The sequence below is a fragment of the Podarcis tiliguerta genome (assembly GCF_965153285.1).
Source record: "Podarcis tiliguerta genome assembly, chromosome: 8".
Lineage (NCBI taxonomy): Eukaryota > Metazoa > Chordata > Lepidosauria > Squamata > Lacertidae > Podarcis > Podarcis tiliguerta.
The window spans coordinates 83,156,641-83,183,649 of NC_139541.1; the positions used below are offsets into that span (position 1 = coordinate 83,156,641).

The 27,009-nt window shown below is 50.1% G+C and overlaps 1 protein-coding gene across 1 annotated transcript; it reads right to left on the reverse strand.

Annotated features, from left to right (window-relative positions):
• Positions 1-1,936: 1,936 nt before the first annotated feature.
• Positions 1,937-25,485, reverse strand: LOC310684402 (cytochrome P450 2F3-like). Its single transcript, XM_083455515.1, has 9 exons — positions 25,245-25,485; positions 19,676-19,838; positions 18,224-18,373; positions 14,965-15,125; positions 13,748-13,924; positions 12,886-13,027; positions 11,442-11,629; positions 8,880-9,021; positions 1,937-2,581 (listed from the first exon to the last, which is right to left on the reverse strand). The coding sequence occupies exons 1-9, from the start codon at positions 25,440-25,442 to the stop codon at positions 2,400-2,402; spliced, it is 1,503 nt and encodes a 500-aa protein (XP_083311641.1). The 5' UTR covers positions 25,443-25,485; the 3' UTR covers positions 1,937-2,399.
• Positions 25,486-27,009: the final 1,524 nt, after the last annotated feature.

The following is a 27,009-nucleotide window of genomic DNA, read 5'->3' on the forward strand; positions in this document are numbered from 1 at the left end:
AGGTGGCCAGTTTGTGGAACACTCATTCTGATTTTTGGGCAGGGGGCGGGGTTAGATGCTGTTAAGGATACAAGAACGTAAAGACGTAAGGAGAGGCTGCTGGGTTGGGCCATTTAGTCCAGCCACCTCTTCTTGCAGTGACCTGGGAATCTTGATAGACTGCCTCTGCAACTGGAGGTTCCATAACAAGACCCTGGCCGCTGGATCAGGCCAATTGCACCGTGAATTTGTCCCATCCTATTTTAAAGACAACTAAACTGGTGGCCATCTAAACTGGTGGCTAAGGGACGTGGGTGGTGCTGTGGGTTAAACCACAGAGCCTAGGACTTGCCAATCAGAAGGTCGGCGGTTTGAATCCCTGTGACAGGGTGAGCTCCCATTACTCGGTCCCTGCTCCTGCCAACCTAGCAGTTCAAAAGCACATCAAAGTGCAAGTAGATAAATAGGTACTGCTCTGGCGGGAAGGTAAACGGCTTTTCCATGAGCTGCTCTGGTTTCGCAAGAAGCGGCCACATGACCTGGAAGCTGTAGGCCGGCTCCCTCGGCCAATAAAGCGAGATGAGTGCCGCAACCTTTGAAGGTCCGAACCATTAGGTCCAGTCGTGATCGACTCTGGGGTTGCGGCGCTCATCTCGCTTTATTGGCCGAGGGAGCCGGAGTACAGCTTCCAGGTCATGTGGCCAGCATGACAAAGCCGCTTCTGGCGAACCAGAGCAGCGCATGGAAATGCCGTTTATCTTCCTGCCGGAGTGGTACCTATTTATCTACTTGCGCTTTGATGTGCTTTCGAACTGCTAGGTTGGCAGGAGCAGGGACCGAGCAATAGGAGCTCACCCCGTCGCGGGGATTCGAACCACCGACCTTCTGATCGGCAAGTCCTAGGCTCTGTGGTTTAACCCACAGCGCCTCCCTAAAAAAGGTCCCTTTACCTTTACCTTAAACTGGTGGCTATCACAGCCTCTTGTCAGTGGGAGTTCCACAGTTTACCTACGTTGCATCAAAGCAAGAGAAATTCCACACTTCCCAGTGGATTTCCCCGTCTCTTTCCTTACGGCAAAAAGTCAGGTCTTTGCAGGGAAGAGGGGTTTGTGGCGCAAGACCCCTGTAAACACTGCCTCACCTGAATCTGCCGGCATGTGACTGAATCCCAACCCACAACAGTTGTGGCATCCGGAAGCAGCCTTAGTTTCACCTGGGACTGAATTGGCTGAGTCATTTTCAAGCAACCCTTTGCAGAGCAAATATTTTATTTGTAAAAAACCCCGGAGTGCCATGACAACCTGGTCTTTCGTGGTTGTGTAGGGCGTAGATGAGATAACTGAGATGTCCGATGCTATGGCCTGTTGGCTATGCAAATAAAGTTTTATTCATTCATAACTGAGATGTTGACATTCTCAGCTGAGGCCTTGGAGGGGTGGGCAAGTTTCATAGCTGTCAACTTACAGATTTGAAAATAAGGGACCAGCAGCCTCGAAAATAAGGGATCAGCAGCCAAAATAAGGGATTTTTAGAGCGCAGGTATGTTCAGCTTCTGAGCCCCTCCGAGCCAAAGGCAGAAAGCCCAGCCAGCAGCCCAACAAAGCCTCAAGCGGTGGTTCCCACAGCGCAGCAACCCGGCAAAGGGGATGCGGCAAGGAAAACCACCGTCACCTCTCCGCTGGGAAGCGCTGAGCAAAGGCGAGTCCCCAGGCAACGCGGCCGATTTGATCGGCACAAGGCATGCAAGCTCCACCCCCCAGTCGTTCTGAGACTCCTTATTGGGTGAGCAATGCAGCCAAGCAACACAGTTGGAGCCTCCCTCCTCCCTGGCCGGCAGAGAGGGAGGGAGAGGAGCTGCTTCCTTTGAAACCCGGGAAATTTAAGGGACATCATCAATAAGGGACAGCAGCGGGACATGGCGCTGGGATAAGGGACTTTCCCGCCAAATAAGGGACAGTTGACAGCTATGGCAAGTTTATTGACCTCAATGTTGTTCCCAGAGTGTTGGTCAGGGAGAACAGATGACAGACTGCAGAGTGACTGCAGGACAACAGACCGCAGCAACAGGTAAGAGGGTGGAGAGTGAGAGAGAGAGAGATATGAGAAAAGAGATAGATGAAAGAGAGGGAGGGAGAGGCCCCTGCATAATGGATTGCCACAGCCATTCAGAAAAAAACCAAAAAAGTTTGCTGTTTGACAGTAGAACAGACTCCCTCAGAAGGTGATGGCTCTTCTTCCGTGGAGGTATCTAAGCAGAGGTTGGATGGTCCTCTGTCAGGGATGCTTTAGTTGAGGTTCCTGCCTTACAGGGGGTTGGACTGGATGACCCTGGGGGTCCCTTCCGACTCTACACTTCCATGATTCTATGTCTGGCTGCAGGGGGGCGGGCGATCAGCCTGGCCTTCGAGCGCAGTGCCCTTTTACCGGGCGATAAGGCAGAACTGGTAGGGCCGAGGGATGCTTCCCAGCCCCGTGGACTCGGGCGTGATGTCAATGTCCTCGGGTTTCATCAAGGGCTTCAGCTTGAAGTTCTGCAGGATGGTGGTGAGGAAGATGAAGAGCTCCATGACAGCCAGGCTTTCTCCCAGGCACACCCGCTTCCCTGCAAAAGTGAGAAGGGACAGAAATGCCTCTGTGCCTTTGAGGGTCAGGCAAAGGAGGCTCTAATTTCTCCCTCCTCACTTGAAGCGTGTATATTACCACAATTGCTGCATATGTGCTTGGTGCTGATTGGTTACACGTGGGGTGCGTACAGGCATTACACTATTACATACACATACGAGAGGGTTACATGCAGATATTACACATCACTAGATAGAGAGAGTACAGGAACATGGTAATCTATGATTGATAGGGTGGTACGCAGAGATTATATAGAGTGCACTTAACATTCCTCTAGTCTGCGGTGATAAGCAGGGGATGTATATAGTTAGATAGGAAGGTCATGACATCACTTAGAGACTTGGAGCTATCCGTGCCAGGGTTGTTTGGAAGGCAATGTGCCGGAACACCACCTACGCAGGACTCCAAGAATTCAACAGGAAAGCAACACAGGAAATGAACACAGGAAGGCCACATTCTAGTCACACAGGACAGGGAATACTCTATTGCCCAGGAGGATTCTCCTGTGTGAGTGTCTGAGGGCCCTGCTCCTTCCTGCCACTCACCATCTGGCCCGGGGCGGGGCCTGAAGCCTCATAAGGACTGCTGCTGCGCTCTGCTGCCCAGGAGGACTCTTCTGCGTGAGTGTCTGAAGGCCCTGCTCCTTCCTGCCACTTACCATCTGGCCCGGGGCGGGGCCTGAAGCCTCACAGGGACTGCTGCTGCGCTCTGCTGCCCAGGAGGATTCTCCTGTGTGGGTGTCTGAGGGCCCTGCTCCTTCCTGCCACTCACCATCTGGCCTGGGGCGGGGCCTGAAGCCCCACAAGGACTGCTGCTGCGCTCTGCTGCCCAGGAGGACTCTCCAGTGTGAGTGTCTGAGGGCCCTGCTCCTTCCTGCCACTCACCATCTGGCCCGGGGTGGGGCCTGACAGGCCTCACAGGGACGATTGCTGTCACTGCTGCTGCGGCCCAGGGGGTTCCGGAGTGGCGCAGAGCTTTTTTTAAATGTTTTAAATTTTTCCTTGTCCTTTTTATTTAATTTTTTGTATATGCGGGGACGTGGATGGGGGTGGGATGGATGTTTAGTTGGGAATTTGTTTGTTTATAACGGATTTGTAATTTTTATAGTTTTTTATTTGTATTGTTTTTTGTTTTCTGGGGTCTGTTGTTTTTGTTTTTATTGTTTTAAGGTCTTATTTGGTTCTTAAGGGGAGGGGTCAGGGCTGCCGGGGAGTGGGTCCCAGCCAACAAAATGGCTGGGGCATGTTCCACAGAGGGGGATGCGCTGGGACAACCGATCTCAGTGATCACGGGTAGGAGGAGGAGTTACGCTAAGACCAGACCTTGTCATTACAGAGGAGGCAGGTTTAGTCGTTGTCTGAGGACTATCCCTGCCTCCGGGTCTGGTCCTGACCGGACGGATACTAGAATCAGCAAGGGATACCCACATGACCTGAAGGTGCTGCTGTGCAATGCCAGGTCAATGATTCATAAAACCACTGCAATCCATGACTTGATCATGGATGGAGGATTTGACCTGGCATGTGTAACAGAGACTTGGTTGGATGAAGCAGATGGGCCTGTTCTTGCCGCTGCTTGTCCACCAGGTTTCTCTTACGCACAGCAACCCAGGCCTTGTGGGCGGGGAGGGGGGGTTGCAGTGATTTTTAGGAAGTCATTAGCTTGCACCAGGCGTCCTATTGGGAAGACCCAGTTTTCTGAGTGCATGTTCTGGAAGTTGGGCAATAGGGGCAGTACAGGATTCCTTCTGGTGTACCGACCTCCCCGCTGCACCAAGGATTCCCTGCCCGAGCTGCTTCAGGTCGTGGCGGATGTCCTCCTGGAGACACCCAGTTTGGTTGTCCTAGGGGATTTTAATATCCATGCCGACACGACCTTACAAGGGGCCGCTCGGGACTTCGTGGAAAGCATGGCCTCCATGGGGCTGTCCCTGAATAAGTTTGGCCCAACCCATAGCCGCGGACATGCCTTGGACCTGGTGTTTACCTCAATGGATGTTGGTGATCTGACACTAAGTAAAAGCGAAACAAAAGAAGTGCCATGGTCAGATCACTTCCTGGTGCAACTTGACTTCTCCGCGACCCTTCCCCTCTGCAGGGAGGTGGGACCGATTCGGATGGTCCGCCCCCGCCACTTAATGGATCCAAATGGTTTCCAGAGAGTGGTAGGGGATGCTTTATCCCATGTTGATGGCCTTTCAGCTGATTCCCTGGTGGCCCGCTGGAATGTGGAGTTAACCAGGGCTATTGACTGTTTGGCTCCGAAGCGCCCTCTCCGATTGCATGGAGCCCGGACAGCCCCGTGGTTTTCCACGGATCTGAGGGCAATGAAACAATCGTTGAGACGGCTAGAGCGGCGGTGGCGGAGGACCCATTCTGAAGCTGACCGGACACAGGTTAGAGCTCAATGTCGAGCCTACCAAGTGGCAGTAGCGACGGCGAAGAAGACTTTCTTCACCGCCTCTATTGCATCTGCAGAAAACAGCAGCAGGAGACTTTTTCAGGTGGTCCGCAATCTAGCGGAACCACCTGCTACATCGGGGCCCAGTACGGGCCACATGATCTCCTGCAATGATTTTGCAAAGTTTTTTGCAGATAAAGTCGCTCAGATTCGGGAAGAGGTCGATGCCACCGTGGGAGCAGGGCCGGGGCGGGAGAGTGCTAGAGTCCTGTCTAGTCAAATTGCGTGGGATCAATTCCAATCTGTTACCTCCGAGGATGTGGACAGGCTGCTTGGACGAGTGAAACCAACCACCTGTCTCCTTGATCCTTGCCCATCCTGGCTTATAAAAGCTAGCTGGGAAGGGCTGGGCGATGGGCTTCGTGGGGTGGTGAATGCTTCCCTCCGTGAGGGAGTCTTCCCAGACCCGCTGAAAGAGGCGGTTATTAAACCGCTTCTTAAAAAACCATCTTTAGATGCGGCCACGATGGCCAACTATCACCCAGTCTCAAATCTTCCATTCTTGGGCAAGGTGATTGAGCGAGTGGTGGCTGAACAACTCCAGGCACGCCTGGAAGAAGCGGACCATTTGGATCCCTTCCAGTCGGGATTCAGGCCTCATCACGGGACTGAAACTGCCTTGGTCGCACTGGTTGATGATCTCCGGCGGGCTAGGGACAAAGGTGAGAGCTGTTTCCTAGTTCTGCTGGATCTCTCAGCGGCGTTTGATACCATCGACCATAACATCCTTCTGGACCGTCTTGAGGGGCTGGGAGCTGGGGGTACTGTCATACAGTGGTTCCGCTCCTTCCTCCTGGGCCGTGTTCAGAAAGTTGTGGTGGGGGATGAGTGTTCAGACCCCTGGGCTCTCACTTGTGGGGTGCCTCAGGGTTCTGTCCTCTCCCCCATGCTTTTTAACATCTATATGCAGCCACTGGGAGAGATCATCAGGAGGTTTGGGCTGGGTGTTCATCAGTATGCGGATGATACCCAGCTCTACCTCTCTTTCAAATCAGAACCAGTGAAGGCGGTGACGGTCCTGTGTGAGTGTCTGGAGGCGGTTGGAGGATGGATGGCGGCAAACAGATTGAGATTGAATCCTGACAAGACAGAAGTACTGTTTCTGGGGGACAGGAGGCGGGCAGGTGTGGAGGATTCACTGGTCCTGAATGGGGTAACTGTGCCCCTGAAGGACCAGGTGCGCAGCCTGGGAGTCATTTTGGACTCACAGCTGTCCATGGAGGCACAGGTTAAATCCGTGTCCAGGGCAGCTGTGTACCAGCTCCATCTGGTACGTAGGCTGAGACCCTATCTGCCCACGGACTGCCTTGCCAGAGTGGTGCATGCTCTGGTTATCTCCCGCTTGGACTACTGCAATGCGCTCTACGTGGGGCTACCTTTGAAGGTGACCCGGAAACTACAACTAATCCAGAATGCAGCGGCCAGACTGGTGACTGGGAGCAGCCGCCGAGACCATATAACACCGGTCTTGAAAGACCTACATTGGCTCCCAGTACGTTTCCGAGCACAATTCAAAGTGTTGGTGCTGACCTTTAAAGCCCTAAACGGCCTCGGTCCAGTATACCTGAAGGAGCGTCTCCACCCCCATCGCTCTACCCGGACACTGAGGTCCAGCACCGAGGGCCTTCTGGCGGTTCCCTCACTGCGAGAAGCCAAGTTACAGGGAACCAGGCAGAGGGCCTTCTCGGTAGTGGCGCCCTCCCTGTGGAACGCCCTCCCACCAGATGTCAAAGAGAACAACAACTACCAGACTTTTAGAAGACATCTGAAGGCAGCCCTGTTTAGGGAAGCTTTTAATGTTTGATGTATCACAATATTTTATTATTCTTTTGGAAGCCGCCCAGAGTGGCTGGGGAAACCCAGCCAGATGGGCGGGGTATAAATAATAAATTATTATTATTATTATTATTATTATTATTAAAACTTAAATCCAATTTTTCATCTTAAGAAATGGAACCTGATTCGCTCGCGGAGACAGCAGCATCCAGGAGAGCCAGACTCTCTTGGGGGTTTTCCATCCAGTGCCCCCAGCCCCTCCTTCCTTCCGAATTTGGGGCTGGTTTGCTGGGCATCCACGGATGACACTGTGTCTTACCATACCCCTGGGAAGATTTTGGGAGGCTGATTATTCCCATCTCAGCCTCTAATTGCCCCCTGGGAGCCGAAGCGATGGAATTTTCAGCCATCTTCCGTGGCGCCTCAAGTGGAAGTCGCTCTGACATCATTTGAAGGTGGACTTAGGGATGAAGTCCTCAGGTTGCCCACAGTGGAGCAGACCTTCGTAGGGAATAGAGGACCCTTTGGATCCCTTCCAAGGGGCGCTTAATCTCCCCTCTAGGTAAAGGTAAAGGGACCCCTGACCATTAGGTCCGGTCGTGAACCGACTCTGGGGTTGCGGTGCTCTTCTCACTTTATTGGCCAAGGGAGCCGGCGTACAGCTTCTGGGTCATGTGGCCGGCATGATTAAGCCGCTTCTGGCGAACCAGAGCAGCGCACGGAAACACCGTTTACCTTCCCGCTGGAGCGGTACCTATTTATCTACTTGCACTTTGACCTTCTTTCGAACTGCTAGGTTGGCGGGAGCAGGGATTGAACAACGGGAGCTCACCCCGTCGCGGGGATTCGAACCACCGACCTTCTGATCGGCAAGTCCTAGGCTCTGTGGTTTAACCCACAGCGTCACCCGTGTGGTATTTAAATCCCTCCCGCCCTTTCAGTTATGGAGACCCAAGGGGAAATGTCTGCAAGCAGGATTCAACCCAGTGGCTGTGTATACACTGCAGAATTATTATTATTATTATTATTATTATTATTATTATTAATTCATTTTATACACTACCCTTCATCAAAAGATCCCAGGGCGGTGTACAACATTGAAAACACATTTCAAAACACCCATGATAAAAACATAATAAAAACATAGTAAAATGCTTACTGACAGACAGCCTAATAATGAAATAATCATCATCATAACAGTCCTCGCTTGCACACTTTTACAGACCATCAATTACTTAATAGCCATAAAAAGGTAAAGGTAAAGGGACCCTGACTATTAGGTCCAGTCGTGGCCGACTCTGGGGTTATGCCGCTCATCTCGCTTTATTGGCCGAGGGAGCCGGCGTACAGCTTCCGGGTCATGTGGCCAGCATGACTAAGCCGCTTCTGGCGAACCAGAGCAGTGCACGGAAATGCCGTTTACCTTCCCGCCGGAGTGGTACCTATTTATCTACTTGCACTTTGACGTGCTTTTGAACTGCTAAGTTGGCAGGAGCAGGGACCGAGCAACAGGAGCTCACCCCGTCGTGGGGATTTGAACCACCGACCTTCTGATCGGCAAGTCCTAGGCTCTGTGGTTTAACCCACAGCGCCCCCGTGTCCCACCTTAATAGCCATAGGCCTGGGTAAAGAGACTGTTTTCGCCTGGAGCCAGGCGAACCTCTCCGGGGAGAGCATTCCACAAATGGGGAGCCACCACCGAAAAGGCCCATAAGAAGAGTGGACCAGATGCGGGGCTGGATGTTCCCTTCCAACTCTACAGTTCTGTGATTTCTGAGTGATCTCCCTGGGGAGGTTGTAGATTCTCCTTCCTTGGAGCTTTCAAAGCAGAGGTTGGGTGACCACCTGCCATGGATGCTTGAGTTGGGATTCCTACATTGAATTGAGGTTCCTCCCAATTCTACAGTTCCATGATTCTCAGAGCCTGATGGATCTGGCCAAAGGAGGTCCACCTAGCCGGGCATCCTGTTCTCACAGTGGCCACCAAGATGCCCATGATGGGAAACCCACAGGCGGGAGCTGAACCCCTGTCCTGCCCTTACCTGCTGAGAAAGCCATGAAGGCATCGTTCTTCTTGAACCGCCCACTCTCGTCCAGGAAATGAGTCGGGTCAAAGGAGGTTGGATTCTTGAAGTGCGTGGGATCAAACTGAGATGTGCAGATCAGGGGGATGATGTTGAGGTCCTGTGGGTTGGAGGAAGAGGAGCAGGAGGAAGGCATGTGTCAGAGCTGGCTCCTGGTCCCAGCTCACCAAGGACCAACGCTAGCCGGTAGTAAAGTCTCAAAGTCTTTATTGAAGAATAGTTTCCATTTCCAAGCCTCAGCGCCCCAGCTCTACGTCTAGAGTCTAGACCGGCGAAGCTCCGTCTGAGTCTCCGCCCCCTGTACACCAGTTTAAGACTCTAATCTTACTCCACCTCTCCCTTCTCTCCTTTCTCCTCTGGGTCCTGCTGCCCCCCGGGGTCTCCTCCCTCCTGGACTCCTCTGACGCAGACGTTGACCCTCCTGACTCCTCCCGCTCTCTTCGGCGGGCTTTAGGACTTGGCTCCCTACCCGGGCTGCCAACTGTGCCGCCTTCCTGTACATTTGAACTTGGCGCGCGCGCTCGTTTAACCTTCCTCTTAACCGTTTCCTCGCTCCCTGACGGAGGCGTGGTCAATCCTGCCTCATGTTCTCCCGCTGGTAGCGCGCCGCCTGATCCCGATGCCTGGGACTCCTCCCCCCTACTTCCCTCTGGTGTGGACGCTGGTCCAGATTTCCAGCTGCTGCTCTCTGAGTCCCCTCTGGCCCCTTCTCCCTGAAGTGCCCCCCTGGGTACTCCCCTTGCCCTGACCATGGGAGCCCCTTTTTGTGAATCCTCTGATTCACTGGACAGACTCAGAGACCTCGGATCGCTGTCATCGCTGACATTTCCTTCGGACTCCTCCCCTTCGCTCTCCATTTCCTCCCTCTCCTGTGCCTCTGCTCCTGAACCCCTGACAGCATGGTTGAGAACCAAGGGCAAGAAATCCCTGGTAGACAGGTGTTGAGTAATGGGGGTGGGCCTTAGCTCTAGGAGCACCTCTGCTGCCTGCAGAAGGTCCCAATTGCCATCTCTGGGTAGGAATAGCAGAGCCACTGCTGTCCGCCAATGTGGACAACACTGAAGTAGGTAGACCAGATGGTCCGACTCGCTGTGGCAGTCGCTTTCTGTGTGTGAGCGACGCACCTTCATAATAATAATAATAATAATAATTTATTATTTGTACCCAGCCCATCTGGCTGGGTTTCCCCAGCCACTCTGGGCAGCTTTCACAAAGACCAAAAATACACTAATATGTCATACATTAAAAACTTCCCTGAACAGGGCTGCCTTAAGATGTCTTCTGAATGTCAGGTAGTTGTTTATCTCTTTGACATCTGATGGGAGGGCGTTCCACAGGGCAGGTGCCACTACCGAGAAGGCCCTCTGCCTGGTTCCCTGTAACTTGGCCTCTCGCAGTGAGGGAACCGCCAGAAGGCTCAAGGCACTGGACCGCAGCGTCTTGGATAAATGATGGGGGTGGAGACGCTCCTTTAGGTCTACTGGGCCTTTGAGACCATTTAGGGCTTTAAAGGTCAACACCAACACTTTGAATTGTGCTCGGAAACGTACTGGGAGCCAATGTAGGTCTTTCAAGACCGGTGTTATGTGGTCTCGGCGGCCGCCCCCAGTCACCAATCTAGCTGCCGCATTCTGGATTAATTGCAGTTTCTGGGTCACCTTCAAAGGTAGCCCCATGTAGAGTGAATTGCAGTAGTCCAAGTGGGAGATAACTAGAGCATGCACCACTCTGGCGAGACAGTCTGTGGGCAGGTCCACTCAGCCTGCGTACCAGGTGGAGCTGGTAGACAGCTTCAGTCGAGGGAAAGCTCTTCTGAGCTTAGCTCGGTGGGGCACAATGGCGAGAGCGGTGGGTTCTGACCCGGGGAACCTGGGTTCGAATCCCCACTCAGACATGAAGTCTAGTAGTGACCTTGGTTGAGTCAGTCACCATCACTTCGCCTTGACCTGCCTCACAGAGTTGAGAACCCTTTGCACCACCTTGAGCTCTTTGGAAGAAAAGCTGGCATATAAATATCTCAAGGGCTGTCCCGTGGAAGAGGGAAGATGCTTGTCTCCTCCTGCTCTGAAGGGTAGGACTCGAACCCACGGCTTCAAGGAGATTCCGACTCAACACATGGAAAAGCTTTCTGACGGATAGAGCTGTTCAACAGTGGACTCTCCTTCCTTGGAGGTTTTCAAGCAGAGGTTGGATGTCCACCTGCCATGGATGCTTGAGTTGAGATCCCTGCATTGCGGGGGGGGGGGGGGTGGGCTAGATGAGCTTTGGGTGTCCCTGCCACGATTCTATGAAAATTTCCAAGGCCACATCATAATGTAAAAGGGAGGGAGTGTGGCATGCCTTCTGCTAAAAGGACGCACGGCCAGGTCTTGCTCATCTAGGACAGAGATCTTCCTAGCAGACTTCAGGACTGTGAAAGCAGCCCATGGGGTGTCAAGGCAGGGTGCTGCCAATGGGGCCCCTACAGAAGGAGACCTTCGCTGTCGCCCATGGGGTGCGCTTCCCCCTTTCCCCACAAACCTTGGGGAGGGTGTATCCACGGAACTCGACATCTCGCGTGACGGTGTGGGGCACCGCCATGGGGACGATGTCGGCGTAGCGCTGGATCTCGTGGATGACGGCGTCCGTGTAGGGCATCCGGCTCCTGTCCTCCATGCAGGGGCTGCGATTCACCCCGATGACCCGGTCAATCTCTTCGTGGAGCTTCTCTGTGGCAAGGAAGGAGGGCGGGGAAAGCTGTAAAGGGGTCCCAGATGTGGCGACGGACAGGGAAATGGGCCATGGTGGTCTGCAAGGTGTTAACGACGGGAAGAGCCTGTGTCGAGGGTGGGTGGATGGGAGCAGAAAGGGAGAGGGCGCAGGAATTTGGGAAGGCGAATGCAGACAAAGATGCCCTAGAACAGGCCCCCTTTGACCCACTGATTTCAATGAGCTTATTGAGCGTGATTCCAGCATGGCCCTGGGGGGCTGGGCTGGATCAGTGGCGTAGCGTGGGTTGTCAGCACCCGGGGCAAGGCAAGTAATTTGCGCCCCCTAACCCGGGGCAAGGCAAGTAATTTGCGCCCCCCCGCTGCACTGTCCCTCCCCCAGATAGTCCCTCACTCTCTCTCCGCACCGCACCGCACGCCTGGCACCCTCCCCTCCACAGTGGGCGGCGACCCGGCGGCTCGGATCGGATTCGCAGAGCCAGCACTGCAGTGAGAGAGAGTGAGCGAGCCAGGTAGGGGCAGAGAGCTGTGAGTGCGAGCGCGCCCCCCCCAGATGTTGCGCCCGGTGCGGCCGGCCCCCCTGCACCCCCCACGCTACGCCACTGGGCTGGATGACCCTTGGGGTCCCTTCCAACTCTGCAATTCTATGAACCTATGAAGCCCAGGGTTCTAGCTCTTCCTTGGCATTTCTGTAAGTGAGACTTGGGCAGTTCAGAGCAACCCCAGACTGGACTAGAACAGGGGCCAGCAAACTTTTTCAGCAGGGGGCCGGTCCACTGTCCCTCAGACCTTGTGGGGGGCTGGACTATATTTTTTTGGGAGGGAAATGAATGAATTCCTATGCCCCACAAATAACCCAGAGATGCATTTTAAATAAAAGCACACATTCTACTCATGTAAAAACACCAGGCCCTTTCGGGTTGCGCTCTCGTTACTTCCAGGTTTCGCCACTCGCGCTTGCGCAGACGGTCAAAATGACGCCACGCGCATGCGTGGAAGCGGTGAATCGCGACATGCGCATGCGCAGACACACAGTCGTGGGTTGCGTTCGCTTCAGGATGTGAACGGGGCTCCGGAACGGATCCTGTTCGCATCCTGAGGTACCACTGAATATTATTATTATTTTTATTGTTGTTGTTGTTGTTGTTGTTGTTGTTGTTATTCCCTCCCTGGTGGGCAGGTAGGACTGCACCCCCCGCCCCAAGCGCATTCCTGTGTGAGAACAGAACAGGCCCCCTTTGATTTTGGAAACTGACCTTCCACCTCTGGGTGTCTCATGAGAATTCGGAGCCCGTATCTCAAAGTCGAGCTGACCGTCTCCGTCCCGGCAAAGAAGAGGTTCACTGTGGTCTTCGACATGGTGTCTTCGTTGAAGTGTGTGTCCGGGTTGTTTTTCTCCTGCAACAGGGATATGGGACGGGCTGAGAAACCTCAACAGCTTCAATGCTACTTGTGAAGAATACAATGCAGGATGCCACCATCTGACAAGGCCCCTCCGGGCATAATTTTCATTCTGCATCTGTGATGATTTGTGGCTATGAAGATATTAGATAGATAATTTATTACGGTTGCATACCAGCTTATAAAGGGAGGCGGGTGGCGCTGAGGGGTAAACCACAGAGCCTAGGACTTGCCGATCAGAAGGTTGGTGGTTCAAATCCCCCCTTCCGGATTTGTAAGATCTCAATATTTTAGTGTGCCAGCACCTGCACTTTGGAACTCCCCGCCACATGATACCAAGCAGGCGCCTTCGCCGTCCTTTTTTCGACGCCTCCTAAAAACATGTTTGTTTAAACAAACCTACCCAGATGCGTAGAAAGTTTGTGCGTGTCTTAATCTATTGCTATTTTTCCTTTTCAAAAGAAATTCCTGATTTTTTCCTGACTGATAATCTTATAGTTTTATCTTTTTTTGGTAGACCACTTTGAGGTTGTTGCTGCTGCTTTACAGTCCAGTGGTATATAAATTATGTGAAGTAAAATAGCTAAATTGTAGTCGGTTGAGAAACTACTGTTATAGAAGCCTCTGCCTGCTCACAAAACTGGAATTTTCCTGGCTTCCTGGCCATGAGGGAAGGGATCTGGAATTAACAACAGCTCCTTGGGACGCTGAGGATACCTGCTGGATTTTGATGAGGAAGCAGTCGATGAAATCTCGGGGGTTGTTGACGTCCAGAGTTTGCCGGTTCATCTCCAGCCGCTCGCCTACAAACTTGGCCAGCTTCAGGTAGTTTTTGTAGATCTGGCGGTGTGGTCCAGGGACGTACTTCATGATCTCTGGGAAGCTGAAGAGCATCTAACAACAACAACAACAACAACAACAACAATTATTATTATTATTATTATTATTATTAATACCCCGCCCTTCCCTGTTCAAAATCCAGGCTCAGGGCGGCTAACAACAAATCTAAAACACTTCAAAACACTTAATTATAAAATTATAAAAGAGCATAATTATAATTAATTATAAAAACAGCATAAAATACAGTATAAAAACATGAATACAGTGGTACCTCGGGTTAAGTACTTAATTTGTTCCGGAGGTTCGTTCTTAACCTGAAACTGTTCTTAACCTGAAGCACCACTTTAGCTAATGGGGCCTCCTGCTGCCGCCACACCACCAGAGTACGATTTCTGTTCTCACCCTGAAGCAAAGTTCTTAACCTGAAGCACTATTTCTGGGTTAGCGGAGTGTGTAACCTGAAGCGTATGTAACCTGAAGCGTATGTAACCCGAGGTACCACTGTAACAATAAAATTCAAAAATCAATTTGATAATCCCCAGGGCTAGCTAGCTGAATTGTTCCTACTTGGGCCAGCGAGGAGGCCAGGGGAGAATTAGCTGTGGGGTCTCAGAGCAGGTAATCTTCATAAAAAGGGGGTGGAAGAGAAGGGAAATAAAAGATCAGGCTGAATTCAAATTAAAGGCCAGGGGAAATAGCTTTGTCTTACAGGCCCGACAGAAGGAGATTAAATCTTGAAGGGCCCTGGTCTCATGGGACAGAGCATTCCACCAGGTCGGAGCCATCACTGAGAAGGCCCTGCCCCTGGCGGAGGATAGTGTGACTTCCTTAGGGCCCAGGACCTCTAAACTATGGTTATTCATGGACCTTAAGGTCCTCTGCGGGGCAGACCAGGAGAGGCGGTCCCGTAGATACGAGGACCCTAAGAAGAGCCCTAGAAGAGGAGAAGACCCCAGTTTACGCACACCTCCCAGTGCATTCCCCAATCTTTTGATTGTGCCCATAAGAGGAGCCAGGCTGCCATTTCGGACCAAAGGCCCACCTCGTCTAACTAACACCCTCCAGCCCCAGTTCCCCTTCTGGCTCAGACTCACCTGTCCCCAGGTGGAGCTCATGAGCTTCCAGTTGCTGTTGATGAGGTCCAGCAACATGAGGAATTTCTTGTCCGTGTATTCAAAGCGGTCCCCGAAAACTAAGGTGCAGATGATGTTGGAGCCGGCGCAACTCAGGAAGAAGGTGGGGTCAAAGGGTTTGCCTGGGAATGAAGTGAGATGAAGCAGATCTATTGTTTTCAAATCACCTTTTCAAAGACTTCTAGTAACAAACCCAACAGCCACCCTTCTCTTTTAAATGGACTACCTTGGAAGGCGGTGGACTCTCCTCCGTTGAAGGCCATCTCTCAGGGATTTTTTAGCCATGATTCCTGCACTGAAGGGGTTTTTGCTAGATGACCCCTGGGGAGCCATCCTACAGGTCTATGATTCCAACCTCTTGCTCTTCTGATATTTACAGATGTTTACAGATTCTACTTGATGTTTACAGCTTCTCTTGAGAGTCCCATGGACTGCAAGAAGATAAAACCTCTCCATTCTTAAGGAAATCAGCCCTGCGTGCTCGCTGGAAGGACAGATCCTGAAGCTGAGGCTCCAAGACTTTGGCCACCTCAGGAGAAGAGAAGACTCCCTGGAAAAGACCCTGATGTTGGGAAAGATGGAGGGCACAAGGAGAAGGGGACGACAGAGGAGGAGATGGTTGGACAATGTTCTCGAAGCTGCCAGCATGAGTTAGACCAAACTGCGGGAGGCAGTGGAAGACAGAAGGGCCTGGCGTGCTCTGGTCCAGGGGGTCACGAAGAAGCGGACACCACTAAACGACTAAACAACCACAATGGAGCTGGTGGGTGCCTTGCGGTTCACTCACTGGAAAGGGTTGTGTCCCTCCCCTCAGTGATTTTCACTTGCTGGTGGAAGGACAGCAAGGAGAACCAGCCTGGCGTCCCTAGGCAGGGAGTTCCAATGTTGCCCGGGAGCAGCCACCACCGAGAAGGCCCTTTCCTGTATCCTCACCATGGGGGCCTGAGAGAAGGGTCTCTCCTGAAGACCTAGGGTCTGGGCAGGTTCATATTGGAGGGGGGGCTCGGGATACAGTGCTTCAGACAGCCTGGGATGAAGGGGGCTTGCGCAGGAGAAATCCCCAGGGATGAGTTACGGTGCGCTTGAATTCGTGTGCTATGGGGCTCCCTGGAAAAGACCCTGTTGGGAAAGATGGAGGGAAAGATGTTGGGAAAGATGGAGGGCAGAAGGAGAAGGGAACGACAGAGGATGAGATGGTTGGACAGTGTTCTCGAAGCGACCAGCATGAGTTTGACCCAACTGCGGGAGGCAGTGGAAGACAGGAGTGCCTGGCGTGCTCTGGTCCAGGGGGTCACGAAGAGTCGGACATGACTAAATGACTAAACAACAACAAAGCTTCTACAATGGCTGTGCTGGCCTGGGTTGATGGGCTTTGTAGTCCAAGACATCCAGAGAGCAACAGGTTTGTGAAAGCTGAAATGGGATGATGATGATGATGATGATGATAATAATAATAATAATAATAATAATAATAATAATAATATTTATTATTTATACCCCGCCCATCTGGATATCCCTAAACTAAGGTTTCATTATGCAAGAAGGGTTCTTTTTATCTAACACCCGCCACCCCAGATTGTTATTTTAAAGTATGAGCTAAGGCCACCCCACCTGTCGATGGGACGCGGGTGGCGCTGTGGGTTAAACCACAGAGCCTAGGGCTTGCCGATTGGAAGGTCGGCGACGGGGTGAGCTCCCGTTGCTCAGTCCCTGCTCCTGCCAACCTGGCAATTCGAAAGCACATCAAAGTGCAAGTAGATGAATAGGTACTGCTCCGGTGGGGAGGTAAATGGCGTTTCCGTGCGCTGCTCTGGTTCACCAGAAGCAGCTTAGTCCTGCTGGCCACATGACCCGGAAGCTGTACGCCGGCTCCCTCGGCCAGTAAAGCGAGATGAGCACCGCAACCCCAGAGTCGGCCACGACTGGATCTAACGGTCAGGGGTCCCTTTACCTTTACCTAAGGCCACCTGTCATGGATGCCTTAGTTGAGATTCCTGCATTTCAGGGGGTTGGACTAAATGACCCCTGGGTGTCCCTTCCCGCTCTATGAACCTATGATTTCGCCATAATTTAAATCACAGGAAGTCTTTTCACCAGTTTGCTTTCAGTAGGGGGAAAGAGCCCAAGATTACTGAAGGATCCCTGGAAATGTAATGAGACTGAAGGTGCATTCTTTCACCTTTGGTGGACGTGCCCAAGGATTAAGAATTTCTGGGAGATGATTTATAATGAAATGGAAAAGGTATTTAAATATACCTTCCTGAAGAAACCAGAGGCCTTTCTCCTGGGCATGGTCGGCCAATTGGTGCCAAAGAAGGATAGAACTTTTTTTATGTATGCTACAGGAGCAGCAAGAATACTTATTGCAAAGTACTGGAAGACACAAGATCTACCCACCCGGGAAGAATGGCAGATGAAGCTGATGGACTACATGGAAATGGCAGAAATGACTGGCAGAATCCGAGACCAGGGAGAAGAGTCGATGGAAGAAGATTGGAAAAAAATTAAAGTATATTTACAGAAATATTGCAAAATTAATGAATGTTAGAAGAATACTGGAATTAAGTTATATGGTTTTAGCAGAAATGTTATAAAGAATTAAGCAAAAACTGATTGTTAATGGGCTAAAGTGGAAAATTTAAAGTTAGATTGTTTTAAGATAAATTATAGAACAAAAAATTGAGAAAGATGGAAAGGATTTGCTGAAATAGCTAATTGAACTAGAATACAAAAAAGGGAGGTGTGAGGAGGTCGAGGAAACAAGTAAATGAAAGGTAAAGATATGGAAATACTGGATGTGTTTTTAAATGTTTTTGTTTTTCTTGTTGTTTTGCTGTACTGTTTTTTTGTTTTTCTTTTTATTTTCGATGTATTGTCTGTTAAATTTTTTATTGTTTTTTTCTTCTTTTTTCTGTAACTATTAAACCTCTAATAAATATTATTTTTTTTTTAAAAAAAAGATTACTGAAGGATCCAATAATAAACACACTCCTTTATTTTCTGCTTCTTTTCTCTCTCTTGGACCAGATTTTATTATAATAATATTTATTTATGTGTTTGTATCCCAGCTTTTCCTCCGAGGAGCTTGAGGTGAGGTATACACTGCTCTCTTCCTCGTTTGATCCCCACAACAACCCTATTCCAGAAAATGTTGGGAATTTGGTGGAGCAAATCCCTTTCCTCCCTTCCCCTTCCCCTGGGCAGCCCCTTCCCCACCAACCTTCAGTTTTGTGGAACTCAGCCACCAGGAACTGAGCCTCTTCCTTGATCCGCTCCTCAATGGATCTCTTCCCCATCCCAAAGTTCTTGAAGGTGCTGATGGCAAACCTGCGCAGCTGCCTCCAGCGCTCCCCAGTGCCGTACACGATCCCTGAGGGAAAAGCAAAGGATAAGCCCAGGGCCAGTGGCATGAATCCCCAGTGAGAAGCCCCTAACCCAGTCGTTCCGGGACTTTTTCAAGCCCACAGCCCCCTTGGTCCCATAAACTCATCCCCAGAATACCCACCTGTAATCGTTCTAGGGATTGCTTGTGCGTAAGTTGCCTTTACTCATGGCTAGGTTGCCTGGTTGAACCCTTTCTGTCTGGACAGCCTCTATTCCATGGCTGCCTCAGTCGCTGGCAGAATCCGTCAGTGGGCATTTCTTAAACCGCTTCCAACATAAAAGCTGTTTGACGCCCAGTCTCCTCCCCCGTTGCCTGCGCGAAAGCTTTCTGCGCAGGGTGGGTGTGGGCAAAGGAGCACTTGTCCCCTCTCCGCTGGTCTCCTGCGAAGAGTCCTGGAGCCACCTCTCCGATTCCTCTATCTCCTCCCCTTCTCCACTGGTGTTACGCTGATTACCTTCCCCAGCGGATGGGCTATCCCTCCTCCTACTAGGACCCTCTCCACCATCATCCGGGAGCCCCCTCCCCGCCTCCCGCTCCGATGGCAGTTCCCTGACACCACCCTACTCTGTCGAAAGCCTTATTCAAAATAGTGGTCTACACAGCCCACTAAGGGAGATAATAACCCATTAACATTCAAAACAGTCTCAATTGCTTGCAATTTTATTTAAATTCCAGCTATTTAGTTGATTCAACCAAAAATGATGAACTTGATACAGGGTTTTCAATGATACAGACTTTTCAAAGTATGACAGTCATTTAACCAATTCATTTAAGACTTTTTTAGGGATATCCGAATCTGTGATTCCTAATAGGTCAGCTTCTGTTTTTTTGCTGAAAGATATTTTAAACCTTTCCCCCAATTCTCTTCCAATGTCTGATCCTTTCCCAAAGCCATCCCACTTGGTGGCCACCCCTGCATCCTGTGGCAGTGAGTTCCGTAGTTTATCTCTGTTGCCGCGTGACTTTCTTTTACGTGTACTGAACCTTGTAACATTTAACTTCGCCAGATGCCCATGAATCCTAGTGTTACCAGAGAGGGAGGAAAGCTTTTTCTCTACCCACTTTCTCCATGCCAAGCATCATTTTATAGCCTGCTATGGTGGCTCTGTGGTCTAAACCGCTGAGCCTTTTGAGCTTGCCGCTCGGAAGGTCAGCAGGTCACCACTTCTGGGGCTCCTCTGCTGCCCCCATGCCTCTTAGCACCCCCTCGGTAATCTCACCCCATACTTGGGGAGCCGCTGCAACGCCTCCTTTTCAAATTCAGCACCCCACCCCTCATTTCCTCACCGTTCCCTTTGCTCCACATCTGGACGGCGGGGAAGTCTCCTCGGCCGCTGAACTCCTCTGCCTTGTCAATCAAAGCCTCCTTGAGAACCTGGTAGCCAGAGAGGACCACGCAAGGCCGAGAGCCCAGGTGGAAGGTGTACATTGGCCCATAGGTCTTGCTAAGCTGCAAAGAGGGGAAGGAAGCCGGAAGTTGTTTAGGATAGGGTCGCCATATTTGAAAAAGTGAAAATCCAGACACAAAAGATGTTGAGCTTTTCTTAGTTTTGCCTAAAGTTGTTGAGCTTTTTGGTTTGCAAACTCTCAAAAAAATGAAGTTTTGGAGCTATTTTTAAGGACATTTGCCAAAATCTACATTGCGGGTTGCCATACATCTGGGTTTTCCTGGATTTTTCAACGTTTTCCCCCTGGACACTGTTTCCTATGGCTCTATCTGGGAAATTCCAGATGTATGGCAGCCCTAATTTAGGACAGCCATGGCTTCATCTTCTGGGTCTTCTTGGGGCAAGGGGAGAATAACAGAAACCAAAAACTACCCTTAAAACCTATTTCTTGGGGCAAGCTCCTTGAAATTGCGCCACACATGGCATCACAGTCCCTTGCAAATGTAACAAAAATCCTTTCTTCTCTATTGCCTAATAGCCTGAGAGGTTGAGATAAACTTGCTACATATGATCACTTATGGTGGGAATGTAGATTGGTGTGAGAAATTTGGAATTTAATTTTGATGGGAATGATGAATACAGTGGTGCCTCGCAAGACGAAAAGAATCCGTTCCGCGAGTCTTTTCGTCTTGCGGTTTTTTCGTCTTGCGAAGCAAGCCCATTGACGGATTAGCGCTATTAGCGCTATTGGCACTTTAAGGGCTAAAAACGGCTTTTTAAGCCTTGGGGGATTAGTGGTTTTGCTGCTAAAATGCTTTTAGCAGCCTAGCGATTCAGGAAAAGGGGTTTTGGAGCAAAAAAAAACCTCAAAATTTTTCGTCAATTTTCGTCTTGCGAAGCAAGCCCATAGGGAAATTCGTCTTGCGAAGTGCCTCTGCAGACGGAAAACCCTTTCGTCTTGCGGGTTTTCCATCTTGCAAGGCATTTGTCTTGCGGGGCACCACTGTATTACTAAGCAGAGTGTTTCTTGTTGTCCAAAATTAATGATACCAAATATTTTCTGATGATACCAATATATTGTCAAAATAATTCATCTTATGCATGATCTTGGCAGCTCAGTGGAAAGCAGCCCCAAGATGTCCCTCACAGAGAAAAATATGCATAATTTGAGGTTTTGACAAGGCCTGGGACCTCCAAATGGTTTTTATGTGACTTGGCATTCCGTTATTGCATATACAGCAGAGGCATCATTTTCAAGACAGCTCTTGTCACAAGCCTAGCAAACCTGGAACTAGATTCGATGATCACACTGATATTTTATATTTGGATATCGTTATTTTAATCCATGTGCAACTGTACTCATTATGTGTGACTATTTAACAGTTTTGTTTTTCATCTTGTCATTTTCATTTGCTGTTATAACTGTTCTCTCTGTTTTATGTACATTATGAATATGAAATCAAATCAGCATCTTAAAAAGCAGAGACATCACCTTGCCAACAAAGGTCCGTATAGTAAAAGCTATGGTTTTCCCAGAAGTGATATATGGAAGTGAAAGCTGGACCATAAAGAAGGCTGATCGCCGAAGAATGGATGCTTTTGAATTATGGTGCTGGAGGAGACTGAGAGTCCCATGGACTGCAAGAAGATCAAATGCATCCATTCTGAAGAAAATCAGCCCTGGGTGCTCACTGGAAGGACAGATCCTGAAGCTGAGGCTCCAAGACTTTGGCCACCTCCTGAGAAGAGAAGACTCCCTGGAAAAGACCCTGATGTTGGGAAAGGTTGAGGGCACAAGGAGAAGGGGAAGACAGAGGATGAGATGGTGGGACAGTGTTCTCGAAGAGACCAGCATGAGTTTGACCAAACTGCGGGAGGCAGTAGAAGACAGGAGTGCCTGGCGTGCTCTGGTCCAGGGGGTCACGAAGATTCAGACACCACTAAATGACTAAGCAACAACAGCATGAAATCAAATCGCTAATCCAGCCTTCCACAGCCTGGTTTCACTCCACACCAGCATGCTTTAAAATATAAAGAAAGATAAAGCATTTTACTGCAAATTTCTCCTACTGTGGACATTTTTGCAGTTCTATCTAATAAGCACAATTTGGCAATGCAATTTCCCCTGATGCAATGCACCTGTGCATGCAATTTGCACTATTATTTGCCTTTTAGAGCACACTTCACCCTCTGTCCCCACACATGCATTTTTAGCACCGATTGCTCAGCCAGGGAACTTCACTGCGAAATTCAGAGAAGTGCAAATTTCAGAGGCTAGGCGTGATTCGGTTCATAGCTTGTTCCGGAAAGCAAAGATCTGGTTGTTTCATCTTTAAATGTGATCGAATAACATTCCTCCCCACCCCACCCCTAGCCGACACTTACGGTAATTGCTTGCATATTGACTGCTGACTAGTTTTACCACTGAGACAAACTACAAACAAAAGCATGACACTTGGCCGGTTTTAAATTTGTGGAGGTAGAAAGTCCCAGGTCCTCTTTCTCCGGGCTCCTCCAGACATGCTCTTGTGCTGCATTTTTATAATAATAATAATAATAATAATAATAATAATAATAATTTATTTGTACCCTGCCCATCTGGCTGGGTTTCCCCAGCCACTCTGGGCAGTTTCCACAAAGACCAAAAATACACTAATATGTCATACATTAAAAACTTCTCTGAACAGAGCTGCCTTAAGATGTCTTCTGAATGTCAGGTAGTTGTTTATCTCTTTGTCAGCTGATAGGAGGGCGTTCCACAGGGCGGGTGCCACTACGGAGAAGGCCCTCTGCCTGGTTCCCTGTAGCTTTGCTTCTCGCAATGAGGGAACCGCCAGAAGGCCCTTGGCGCTGGACCTCAGCGTCCGGGCAGACCAATGGGAGTGGAGACGCTCCTTCAGGTATACTGGGCCGAGGCCATTTAGGGCTTTAAAGGTCAACACCAACACTTTGAATTGTGCTCGGAAACGTACTGGGAACCAATGTAGGTCGTTCAGGACTGGTGTTATGTGGTTCAGCGGCCGCCCCCAGTCACCAGTCTAGCTGCCGCATTCTGGATTAGTTGTAGTTTCTGGGTCACCTTCAAAGGTAGCCCCACGTAGAGCACATTGCAGTAGTCCAAGCGGGAGATAACTAGAGCATGCACCACTCTGGCGAGACAGTCTGCGGGCAGGGAGGGTCTCATTCTGCGTACCAGATGGAGCTGGTAGACAGCTGCCCTGGATATAGAATTGACCTGCGCCTCCATGGACAGCTGTGAGTCCAGAATGACTCCCAGGTCACGCACCTGGTCCTTCAGGGGCACAGTTACCCCATTCAGGACCAGGGAGTCCTCCACACCAGCCTGCCCCCTGTCCCCCCAAAACAGTAGTTCTGTCTTGTCAGGATTCAACCTCAATCTATTAGCCACCATCCATCCTCCAACTGCCTCCAGGCACTCACATAGGACCTTCACCACCTTCACTAGTTCTGATTTAGGCACAAGTCTGAGTTTCAAAGTTCCATGTCGGAGTGTTTTTTTTTGGGGGGGGTTTGCCCCCCATTTCCCCCGTAAAAATGCACCAATCCACGTAAAACTGGAATTGCCATTTGTTTCTGTTCATCGCTAAAGAGCAGGTTTTCCTAGGCTGTGCGTAGAAAGTGCAGGGCAAAAGGTAACGATGGTCAAGTCCTCTGTCTTGCTCCCCTCCTTGTCCTACAGGCAGAAAGCTGAGCCTTTTCTCCCTTTCCCCATTCTCCCCCTGGGCTAAGACCCCAAAGTTGGTCCCCGTGCAATGCAGAAAAAGAGGGTAAGGGGCGCCCCTTCGATGGGAAAACTGAGCCCCTTCCAACTCCAGCCTCCTCTTGCTTGAACTGAATGGCCACTGAGGCAGAAAGAGCTCATTTTCAAATACTGGGGCTCAAGTCTTCTTCTTCTTCTTCTTCTTCTTCTTCTTCTTCTTCTTCTTCTTCTTCTTCTTCTTCTTCTTCGGTACCCCTGCCCGTACGGGCCAGTCTTGACAGACTCTAGGGTTGTGTACTCATCTCACTCTAGAGGCCGGGAGCCAGCGCTGTCCGCAGACACTTCCGGGTCACGTGGCCAGCGTGACGAAGCTGCTCCGGCGAGCCAGCGCAGCACACGGAACGCCGTTTACCTTCCCGCTATAAAGTGGTATCTATTTATCTACTTGAACTTAAGGGTGCATTCGAACTGCTAGGTGGGCAGGAGCTGGGACCGAACGACGGGAGCTCACCCCGCCGTGGGGATTCGAACCGCTGACCATGTGATTGGCAATTCCTAGGTGCTGAGGTTTTACCCACAGCGCCACCCGCGTCCCTTCTTCTTCTTATTACTACTACTATTATTAAAATTTGTATACTACCCTATACCTATAGATCTCAGGGCAGTCAACAACATAAAATTACAATATAAAAAGATGAACTGAACAACAACACCAGCAGCAACAACAACAAACCCTAGTCCCTAGTACCCAAGGAGCTGCTACTAGCTCTGAAGATCTTACAGCGACAGAATGATGCTTTGTGCATGGCCAGAGGCACTTTCATCGCTCTTTCTCAGTTTCTCTGGCTGAAGCCCCCCTTTTATGCTTCTCCTGCCCTCAAGGAACCAAAATCCTGGCATTGTAGGCGAGGATATAAACAGAAAGGATTGTAAGTTATTTTTATATGCAGTGACGGCAGCAAGAATATTAATTGGAAACAAAATTGGAAGCAAGAAGAATTACCGACGAAAGAAGAATGGAGAATGAAATTGATGGACTATGCAGAATGAGATAAACTAACAGGAAGGATTCGAAACCTGCGAGATCAGAGATTCTCAGAAGACTGGAGTAAATTTACAGACTATTTGAAAAGTAATTGTGATGGACAGATTATGCTAGTAGGTTTGCAAGACATTTCATAAGGTGAATTATTTGAAATATTGCAAAAAAAGACAATGAGGAGAACTATTGGTTAAAGATAATTAAAGGTAATATGAAATTAAGAAATGCATAATAAGCGATAAGAACGGAAAATCATCAGAGGTGTTGATGGAAGTCCAAAAAAAAATATTGTACAGTGGTACCTCAGGTTACATACGCTTCAGGTTACATACACTTCAGGTTACACACTCCGCTAACCCAGAAATATTACCTCGGGTTAAGAACTTTGCTTCAGGATGAGAACAGAAATCGTGCTCCGGCGGCGCGGCAGCAGCAGGAGGCCCCATTAGCTAAAATAGTGCTTCAGGTTAAGAACAGTTTCAGGTTAAGAACAGACATCCGGAATGAATTAAGTACTTAACCAGAGGTACCACTGTATAAGATGTGAAGTTCTGTTGTATGAATGTTAATTAATACGTTAAAAATGAATAAAAATGTATTTTTTAAAAAGGAACCAAAATCCGTCCTGCTTTCTTGCCTGATGTGGAAATTGTAAAATCACTCCCCCGACACCCCCCCCCCCCAACATAGCTGCCGTGGTCTCACTTCTTTCAGGGAATTTATCAGCTCCTTGATGTCCACTTGGTGCATGTTTCCAATGAAGGGGAGAGGGGCTGGCCCCGGAGGAAGGGTCCTAAACTTCTTTCTCGACGAGAAGTGGAGGAAGAGGAGGCACGAGACGACCATGGCCAGGAGGATGCCAAAGACCCCGCCAAAATCTATCCTGGAGAGGAAGAGTTCCATTTCGCCGTCCGAGGTCTGCAGAGTCGCAGTGTCTGTGATTTCGCCTGGAGGGGGATGTTATATAGATGCCCGCGAGACCAGCTTCTAACTGGCTGGAACAAGCTCCCCTTGGCAAACAATGCGTGCCCTCAGCTGTCATTTGCTAACCTCATGTTTGCCGTTGGAGGAATCTTTCTGGCAGAGACACGGAATGAAAACAAGCTGGTTCTGCTTAGCCCTCAATGAAGACCAGATGTAGGCCCATTTTGCTCTGCGTTCAGTGGCTTGAGAAACAGCGTATATACAACGGTAACGAGATCCAACTTCTTATTTCTTACGAAATGCTGCATTTTCATACCTAAGAACATAAGATGCTGCATTTTAATGTTGTACTTTAATCTTGTTTTTAAGTTGTATTTTAATCAATTGTTTTATACTTGGTGTTAGCCGCCCTGAGCCTGGTCTTGGTTGGCGAGGGCGGGGTATAAATGATATTATTATTATTATTATTATAAGAAGGAGCGTCTCCACCCCCATCGTTCTGCCCAGACACTGAGGTCCAGCACCGAGAGCCTTCTGGCGGTTCCCTCACTGCGAGAGGCCAAGTTACAGGGAACCAGGCAGAGGGCCTTCTCGGTAGTGGCGCCCGCCCTGTGGAACGCCCTCCCATCAGATGTCAAAGCGATAAACAACTACCTGACATTCAGAAGACATCTGAAGGCAGCCCTGTTCAGGGAAGTTTTTAATATGTGACATTTTAGTGTATTTTCCATCTTTGTTGGAAGCCGCCCAGAGTGGCTGGGGAAACCCAGCCAGATGGGCGGGGTACAAATAATAAATTAAATTATTATTATTATTATTGTTATTACAGTGGTACCTCGGGTTACATACGCTTCAGGTTACAGACTCCGCTAACACAGAAATAGTGCTTCAGCTTAAGAACTTTGCTTCTGGATGAGAAAGCCATTTCCGAACTTGAGAGGAGAGGGGGTTGCGGGCCACCGCCTCCCACACACGCAGGGACTGGCCTTCTGCCCCCGCGAGAACAAGGGAATCCCCGGGCGTGCCTGCGACCCTGCCCGCCAATCGGCAGGTGGGGGAGGCGTGGCCTAGCCCATTTAAGGCCAGGCGCGCCCGGAGACTGCCCTCGTTGCCCCGTTCCAGCTGACCGGTTTTCCCATCCCACCCACCCTTTAGGCTTAGCTAGCTATGACCTTGCTATGGACTCCGGTTGGTCGCTGCAAGGGGCCTGGTAGGAATTTTTCCAACTTGGCGCTCTTGCAGCCTTTTGGTTTTTTCGCCTACCTTGTAGCAAACGTCACAACTTCCTCGGTATTGGCGGTTAGGCATTGGCAGGGATAATTGTTATGCAAATGAAGGGGGGGAAGGAAGCGCCATCACCTTCCCCCAAGGAAAAGGGTAGTCCGGTAGAGGACTCTGGGGGGCATTGCCTTGTCCGAAACCTAGGGAGGCACGCCCCTGAGCGGTGACACCTGGGGGATCCTAGTTGGCGTACTTCAACAGGACTCCCACGGCTTGTGGATAACCCTTCCCGGTCTCCATGCCAGGTAGTCGATAGGAGCCAATG